Source organism: Cydia pomonella, chromosome 28 (genome assembly GCF_033807575.1).
Source record: "Cydia pomonella isolate Wapato2018A chromosome 28, ilCydPomo1, whole genome shotgun sequence".
NCBI classification, from domain to species: domain Eukaryota; kingdom Metazoa; phylum Arthropoda; class Insecta; order Lepidoptera; family Tortricidae; genus Cydia; species Cydia pomonella.
In genome coordinates this window covers 1,193,320-1,202,600 of record NC_084730.1, presented here as the reverse complement: position 1 = coordinate 1,202,600, position 9,281 = coordinate 1,193,320, and the positions used below count along the sequence as shown (strand labels likewise).

The 9,281-nt window shown below is 39.5% G+C and overlaps 1 protein-coding gene across 1 annotated transcript; it reads right to left on the bottom strand.

The window, feature by feature from the left end:
- Window positions 1-2,585: 2,585 nt before the first annotated feature.
- Window positions 2,586-7,870, bottom strand: LOC133532879 (uncharacterized protein K02A2.6-like). The gene is made up of 6 exons (XM_061871739.1): window positions 7,768-7,870; window positions 7,141-7,305; window positions 6,728-6,942; window positions 4,248-6,502; window positions 3,970-4,135; window positions 2,586-2,690 (listed from the first exon to the last, which is right to left on the bottom strand). Exons 1-6 carry the CDS (start codon window positions 7,868-7,870, stop codon window positions 2,586-2,588), a joined length of 3,009 nt encoding a protein of 1,002 aa, XP_061727723.1.
- Between the last annotated feature and the right edge of the window lie 1,411 nt (window positions 7,871-9,281).

Here is a 9,281-nt window from a genome sequence, read left to right as displayed (position 1 = left end):
AAAACTAAGTACTGTGTGAGGTTGCTTCGAATAGTTAGGTATTGAAATTTGATTTGCACGAAGTCGCAAGGGCAAATTATATCATCATACTGCCTATGGAAAAGAATCTCCATAGGCAGAACTGTTGCAAAAGTGTCCAGCTGTCAGCAATTCAATTCAATTCAAATATACTTTATTCATGTAGGCCTAGCAACAAGCACTTATGAATAGTAAGACAGTATTACATATTATCTTTATCACAGTATTACATCTTATCATATTATCTTAAGCTAATTATCAGAGCAATTTATTGATGTTGTAAATATTATTCCATATATAATACTAATGAATATAATTCATACATCAAATTTAATACTAAAAATTTCACAAAATATAGTCATACAAAAAAAATGTATACAGCTATAAATAATAGTTCCAAATCTCTCCAGAGTAGCGCTAGAATAGCTAAGAACCTAGGCGTTTATTTAGGATTAGATTTTTTTCTCAAGTATTCTAGGTATTGTAGCGCCACCTATTTATGGTTTTTGTTGGATATTTTTCGGTATATGGAGATTCTGTTCCTTGCCTCTACCTTCTGTCATATATGTATTTAGGGTAGACTCAACTACTGTATGAAAATAACATGTGGGTAATTATGTAAAAATCAGTTCTGGAATAAACGCCCTATGAACAACGCTGTGTTCCGTTTCTTCATCCCTCAGCAACCCCCGTATACTATATTGGCGACGAGGATGGGATGAAGAAACGGAACACAGCGTTGTTCAACCCCCGTATACTATACCTTCCATAATACTGGCGTTGTATCGGATTTTTGCCACGGCTCATCGGAGCCTAGGGTCTGCTTGACAACTAATCCCAAGAGTTGGCGTAGTAACAGTACTGACAAATCCGCGACTTGACACTAGATGTCACTACGAAAATAATAAGCGCTTTCGTTATTATTATTATGTTTTAAGTAAGTAAGTAAGTAAGTAAATATTCTTTATTGTGCACCATACAGTTAAAAATAGACAGGAAATGAAAAAACACGTTAAAGTTAGGTTAGGTGTTTTCTGAAAGAGCTACGTATTTGTATGATTTGATATAACATATATATATTTTTTTTATCAAATTTCTATAAAAATGTAGCTACTGTATGTATTTGCATAATTTCTATAGTAATCTAACTTGTATTATTTTCTTATTTAATGCATCTTAATTATAAGATGTAATGTTTTGAAAAGATGTGTCCCGCCGGGTTTCTTGCCGGTCCTTATTGAGATACCCTCCTCCAATTGAGGGGAGATTTAAATCTTCTCGGGTCAGAGGTGTAGGGTTAGAGCCGGTGTAGCTTTATTTGACGTTCATAAGCGCATTGTAATATTCTTATTATTATAATTTCTTTATTTCGACCAACAAGGATCATAGACACAAATAATACACAATTACAATTAAAATACATTTTAGACATTAAATTATTGAATATTAAATAAAATATGTCTACTTGAATAATAAAATATCTTAATCTTTATCTGTAATATAAAATAATTGTGCCGTTTATATTGATACTGCCTCACTTTGTTCTATTAAATTAAGTGTAAAGTTAGCTTAGACGGACTGTAGACTTTTTGCAGTTAATGTAAGTGTAACTTTAGTTAAGGCGCCGTAGGTTTAGAGAGCGGAGATTTTGTTAAATCGTACCGCTTTTTTTAGATAACAAAACGGTTGCCAAAATTTTATTAGCAATCTTGAAGATTTTCTCTAGGGATTTCAGCGATTCGAATCCTAATTTTGTGACGTTCGTTCCATAGAAAAAAAAACACAAACGAAGGTCTAAAACGCACTTTATAAATATGTGTCAAATTATGCAGAAAAGCTTATTTTTACAATTTTGGTTTTATACAATTTTGGGGTTTGACGATCCTTTTGTGAAATTCTTATTATTAAGTTTACCATATCTAGAATAATTCAATGTTTTTTTTAGAACGATAATAACTGCATCAATAAATTGCTCTGATATTTAGATTAAGATGATATTTGTAAAATTTGACGATTTAAAAGTGCTTGTTGCTAGGCCTATTTGAATAAAGAATATTTTGACTTTGACTATGCAGAAAAAAATATTACTAGCCTATATGGTGTCCCACTGCTGAGCAAAGGCCCTCAATCTCCATCCGTCTCGGTTTTGAGTAATCTCCGGCCAGCCGTTGAGATATGCGTCCAAGCAAAGAGAATTAAGAAGACCAAGAGTGCTCACTCCATACAACGATTTTGTTACCAAAAATACTATTATTTTCGTAGTCTATATCTAGCGTCAAGTAGCGGAACTCTCAGTACTGCTACTCGACACAAACAAACAAAAAGTCTAATGCTCATAGATTTTCAGCTAATGATTATTATAACCAGAGTAATAAGCGTAGGAGTTGAAAATTGAGTTCCAGTTACTCTAGTTACAATATTAGCGGACAATATTACTTTTTGTTTGCCGCGACATCTGTTGTCGAGCAGCAGTACTGAGAGTTCCGCTACTTGATGCTAGAAGTCATCCCGCCATCTTCGCCAGGGTCTGTCAGATCCTCGCTCGTCTTGCGGCACCCACACCCTGGCTATTTTGCCCATCTCTGTGGGTGCATGCGGCAGACATGGCCGACCCAGTCCCATTTCAGCTTGGCGATCTTACCTCCAACATCAGTGATGCGTGTTTTCGAAAGCTAAAAATATGTAAATTGCTTCTAAAAATGAGCAATTTTAATTTTGAGGGAAGGAACACAGCGATTACTTTTCTTGTTTTTAAAATTAAAACAAATTAAAATTCAAAAACTATGATACGGTGAGAGAGAGAAGAACATGAACCTACGGGGCCTTAAGACGGACCACAAACGAAATCTTTTTTTCGAGACAATTATAAACGAAGTTTAGTCAATAACCTTGTCATAATTGCTGTCAAAAAACTTCTAAATTAAAATTAAAATGACGCAAATTCAGTGCGGAACTGAGTCTGTTTACAAAAATCATGGGAATTCGCGAGTTAATAAAATGGCTAAAAAAACTGCATTTTAATATGTATTCATATAGTTCACACGTGGTTGAAATTGGCGGACCATGACCTATTAAAAATTTACATAATATATTTTTAAAGCATGTGTAATGTTTAGGAAAAGTACAATGAAACAATCCATATGCTAACTCAAAGAGAACTGATTTATTTCCACCAAGCCTACCCTCAGTACATGCATTCTAAACCTACCTACATATACAACATGTCCCCTTTTCATAACGGGCTCTATGTAAGCATACTTAGGTATAAACATTATAATTGTCTTGGTTAGACTTTATCTTACAAAAGCCTAACAAGATAACAGAACAAAATGATTACATAATTTTAACATGCTATTTTTTATTTTATTTTTTACATTGTATGAAGTTTACTTATTTAAGTACATGCCTTTACTACCGCCAACTACAATTTGTATATTTTATAGTACTTATATATTTATCTATACTATTTAATTATTTATTTGTTTTACATGTATTGTATTAATCCTAAATATAAAAGTGAGTTTATTTTAACATAAGCACGGGTGCATTAACTGCATAGTTACATTTATTTAAATTACGTATTGGCCAGAGCAGTATCAATACTAATTAGGTACAAATATTTATTAATTTGGTAACTTAATTCAATATATTACATTTCGCATTTACAACTTGTATATGGCACAATACTTACATAAGTACTTTTAGACACTATGGTGTAGTATTTTTACGATACCTACTTAGGTGGTAGGTATATGTATTACAAACGGTCGGGTGGATGGACCTGCCGGCCGGAGCGCGTTACGTAATAACCACCTGTGTGCGCGCGCCCGGTATTATTGCTGACAGTGCGTTGTGATTGTGTATCGGAATTATAATTATCATTGTCTTCGAAATCGTCGTAATATTTATTAGTTCGGTGATTTCGGTCGCGGATTCGTTGATCATTCTCACTCTTTTGATCATATTGTGGTTGTGATAAAATGTGTTGTCTGTTTCTGCGGTATCGTGAGCCATCCGGCGCGCGTAGCCAGTAGGAACGTGGTTGAGCCGCTTGACCTTCGACTCGTGCTGGCATCCATCGTGTTTGACGGCCAGCGTTTGATTCCCGCATTCGTACCTGCTCGTTTGGATGAAGAGGTTTTAACGGCCGGGTTCCGACATCATAATGTTTTTTGGATTTTTCATTTTTTTCTAATCGACATTTTTGAACAGCTACTAAATTTGGTAACTTTGGCGCAAGTAATTGTTCTGAGACAGGCAATCTGGTATTGAGCCTCCGCGCCATAAGAAGTTGTGCCGGGGAGTATGACTCGCCGGAGACCGGAGTATTGCGGAAGTTTAAAAGCGCCAAATATGGATCCGTGCCATCACTCTGCGCCTTTTCCATCAACTTTTTCACCGTTTGGACATTTCTCTCTGCAAGACCGTTGGATCGAGAATAGTAAGGTGAACTCGTGACGTGTTCGAATTCCCATTTTTCTACAAAAGATTGGAACACTGCCGAGGTAAACTGTCGGCCATTGTCCGATACGAGTTTCTTGGGAATACCGTGGCGGGCAAAAATGGACTTGAGTTGGATAATTATGGTTTCACTACGAATGTCAGATAAAGAAACAACTTCGACATATTTGGAATAATAATCAACTACTAAGATGTAATGTTTGTTTCTAAATTCAAATAGATCAGTCGCTAGCACTTCCCAGGGTTTCCCAGGTACTTGATGAGAGCGCATCGGCTCGCGCGGTTGTGCGGCGCGGCGCTCGGCGCACGTCGCGCATGCCGCTACTAGCGCCTCCACCTGCGCCGACATGCCTGGCCACCACATCACGTCTCGTGCTCGGTACTTGCATTTTTCAATACCTAGGTGCCCCTCGTGAATTCTATGCAGCATTTCTTTCCTAAGGCTAGTGGGTATTACAACGCGATTGCCTCGGAAAACTATACCTTTTATTACATGAAGCTCCTCCTTTATACCCCAGTAAGGCTTAGCCTCACTTTCTAGGATATTTTTGGTATGTGGCCAGCCTTTCAGGCAATATTGCCTAACGTTCCCGAGCCCTGGTTCTTTATCCGTTTCCTCTTTGATTTTCTTCAGTTTGTCAGAACTAAAGTTAACGCTGTCGTACAGGGCGTTTACGTGAACATCAATGTCACTTCCAGTTTGCTCGTCGCATGCGTCGTCGGTCGGGGCGCGCGACAGCGTGTCGGCGACATACATTAGTCTCCCGGGAACGTATTTTATCTCTATAGAGTACTTTTGTAGTCTCAGTAACATTCTCTGTAGTCGTACAGGCGTATCATTGAGTGCCTTTCTGAATATAGCCTCTAAAGGTTTATGATCGCTTTCCACTAATACACTTTTATGGCCATAAATAAATTGATGGAATTTCTGGCAGCCAAACAGAATCGCCAACAATTCTTTTTCAATCTGTGCCCAACGCGTTTCGGCAGGCGTGAGCGTGCGGGCGGCAAAGGCGACCGGCCGCCCACTCTGCAGCAAGCACGCGCCCAGCCCCCGCGAACTAGCATCTACTGACACCACCACCGCCTCCCCGGGGTCATAATATCGTAGCGTCGGCGCCTCCATTAAACATTTTTTTACTCTTTCAAATGCGCTGGTATGAATTTCATACCACTGAAATTCGCTGTCTCTCTTTAGCAGTCCTCTCAATGGTTCTACCAGTTCAGCATAGTTTGGCAAGAATCTCGACACGTAATTCGTCATCCCGAGGAACCTCTCCAAATCCTTCCTGCAACTGGGAGGAGGCATGTCCCTGATAGCCTTCACTCGGTCGCCGTCGGGGCGCATGCCCTTAGAGTCAAACACGTGACCTAGATATTTCACTTCTTCTACGCCCAAAACACATTTTTCTTTATTAAACCTCACTCCGTTGTCCAACGCGCGCTGTAGCACGGCCTCCAACCTCGAATCATGCTCTTCTTTTGTTCTCCCGTACACGAGCAAATCGTCGATGAAGCATTCCACTCCCTCCATAGAAAATATCTTAACCATTGCATTATGGAATACCTCCGATGCGGAACAGATGCCAAAAGGTAAACGTAAAAATTTCCATCTCCCAAATGGTGTGGCAAAAGTGCACAGTTTTGAACTATAATCATCAAGAACGATCATGTAAAAACCCTTGTTAGCATCTAAATGTGAAAAATATTTAGCGCCCGACAGATTTGCTGTAACCTCGTCTAGTGTGGGAAGTTGAAAGTGACTACGTTTGATTGCCTTATTCAAATTTTGAGGATCTATACACAATCGCAACTTGCCATCCGGTTTCTCAACAAGAACAATACTCGACACCCAGTCGGTAGGTTCATCCACTGGCTCTATAATGCCTAGCTCGTGTAGACGGTCCAGCTCCTCTCGCAATCGTGGCCTTAATTTAATAGGTATTTTCCTTGATGATCTTACGACCGGAGGAACTGACTCGTCCACAGTTAATTTGTGTACACCCGGTAAACGACCAATCCCCTGAAACACAGTTTTATATTTACTTACTAAATCATTGCAGTTACTATTATTGGAAATCTCGTTTACTCTCTTAATTAGATTTAATTCATTGCATAAATCTCGTGACAATAAATTATTACAGTTAACGTTTAGCACGTAAATTTTGCCTTTGCATTTTTTCTCACTGTTATGATGCGACAATTCAGCTATAAAATATCCCACCACAGGTAAAACGTTCCTACTAACCTCACGCAATATCGTACCAGCATTGCTCAAAATGTCCTCACTGTAGCCTGCCGCCCTGAAGCTGTCGCGCGACATGACGCAGGCGTCCGCACCACTGTCCAGCTTAAACGTCACAGGAACTCCGTTCACCGCCACACTCTCGAACCACCCCTTGCTGTCGACCGACAAAATCTCCACTCCCTGTATTATCAGTTCCTCGCAATCACTTATCTCGTCTGTAACATTATACACTTCCCGCACATAATTACTTCGGCAACACCTCATAAAATGTCCGACCCGATCACATCTGAAGCATTTCACCTTGTACGCGGGACACTGATCACGTTCATGTACGTAGTCGCAGTTTGAACATTTAAATTTAGAGCCAGTCCCGCCACGGTACTGTTGTTGCGATCGTCGCGTTATCGGCACACCTGTTGCAACGGCGCGAGATGTGGTCGGCGTCGGCGTCGGCGCGCGGCGGTGAGGGCGCACGCGAACTTGCTCGACGTCGGCGAGCGGTGCGCTTGTACCTCCCCGTGTCGATTCCGCGCTCGCTCCGCCCCGCACTGCACCCGCCTGCTCACTCGCTAATTCTGCTGCGCGACACCAAGCCGTTGCATCTTCCAATTTTAAATCCCGCTTTCTTAACATTCTCTCTCTTAATTGACCATCTTTAATTCCCCGGATTACTTGAGTTAGAATTAAACTTTCCCTCAATGTTCCAAACTCACACGTTTTACTTTTCACACGAAGTGACGCTAAGTACTTTTCAAAATCTTCACTCGTTTGATATGTCTCAAAAAATAAGTGCCGTTCGAAATTAACATTTTTCTGTGGGTCACAGCGGTCAGCGAACTTTTTACATAACGCCTCATAATTACTTTGTTCGCTTGAACTAATATCAAATTCTTCATATAGGTCACGGCCAGTTTTCCCTATCACATGAAGTAATAGGGCACATTTTTCACGACTTGAGGACTTCTCTCGGCCTGATGCGATTAGGTACCAATCGAACGTTTGTTTCCAGTCCCGCCAGTTATCAGCGAGGTTTCCCGTACCCAACATGGCGGGTGGTTGTTGAACCGCCGTGTACGCTGTACCGCTCGCGGCCGCACCTGGCTTACGCGCCGTCTTATCACTTTTACTTTCACTGTCACTCATCTCCACTAATTAACTGTTACAGTCTTTTGAAGGATCTAACACGAATAACCACACCTGACACCATGTAATGTTTAGGAAAAGTACAATGAAACAATCCATATGCTAACTCAAAGAGAACTGATTTATTTCCACCAAGCCTACCCTCAGTACATGCATTCTAAACCTACCTACATATACAACAGCATGTATTGTAATCGTGGGTATTATACGTTTTTAAAACATATTATTTGATTTATTTATTACATGTAAGCTCAAGAAGATAAAGTTAGTTTTTTTTCAATACCACATCGGTGGCAAACAAGCCTGATGGTAAGCAGTCACCGCCTATGGACGCCTGCAACTACAGGGGTGTTACATCCGCGTTGCCAACACTTTAAAATCCTGTACACTCCTTTTATGAAGAAACATATAGGTACTTGTAGCTCCTGAGGAAATTTTCGGCAGGGAGCACATTCCACAGCCGGGGCATCTGATAGATAGATAGATAAATCATTTATTAGACAGCTGCAAAAACACCCAATATAAAGTTTAAATCATCATATAGAACACAAATTATTACAGGAACAAAATAAAAATGGCACAAATGAAAATTGAGACAACAAAATAGGAATAATTAATAAACAATAAAATAAAATAAAAGTACCTACCTACATACTGTGTGCGTTGCAGCAGGACAAAAGGGTCACAGCTCAGTGATACTCTTCACTCTTTCGAGTAAAGCACTGGTTTTCTGCCGGAACCCAGGTCACAACAGATGTACATTAAATAGAAAGATGTACATAAAAATAAATTAAATTATGTGTGTGTTACATGTTTTAAATAAATAAATAAATATTATAGGACATTATTACACAAATTGACTAAGTCCCACAGTAAGCTCAATAAAGCTTGTGTTGAGGGTACTTAGACAACGATATATATAATATATAAATATTTATAAATACTTAAATACATAGAAAACACCCATGACTCAGCAACAAATACCCATGCTCATCACACGAATAAATGCCCTTACCAGGATTTGAACCCGGGACCATCAGCTTCGTAGGCAGGGTCACTAACCACTAGGCCAAACCGGTCGTTTTAATTAATAAATATATATATAATAATGAGATAATAGATAAGTCGGCAAGGGTGTGAACAGTGTGTAGGCCCCCTAGTCCTCGTGCGGGAGGAAATTTATTTTAAACTGTACAGTGCGCGACCATTTAGATCCTAGCGTGTGAGGATGATGATGAAATTGATGAACACCCTGGCGATGACGATAGAACATTTATGTAACATCATAGAGAAATAAGTAGTAATAGAGTGCTCAGTTCATACATCAGTTTTGGTACCAAAATGCTTATTATTTTCGCAGTCGACATCTGCATCGAGTAGCGGAACTCTCAGTACTGCTACTCGACAATAG

Bases quoted from the DNA above. Each gene is read 5' to 3' on its own strand.
- LOC133532879 (XM_061871739.1), bottom strand. From the start codon at position 7,870: ATGAGTGACAGTGAAAGTAAAAGTGATAAGACGGCGCGTAAGCCAGGT. The intron at 6,503-6,727 runs GTTAGTAGGAAC...ACTGTGTTTCAG, and splicing joins CTGGTACGATATTGCGTGAG to GGGATTGGTCGTTTACCGGG. The intron at 4,136-4,247 runs GTTACCAAATTT...CCAAACGAGCAG, and splicing joins GAACAATTACTTGCGCCAAA to GTACGAATGCGGGAATCAAA.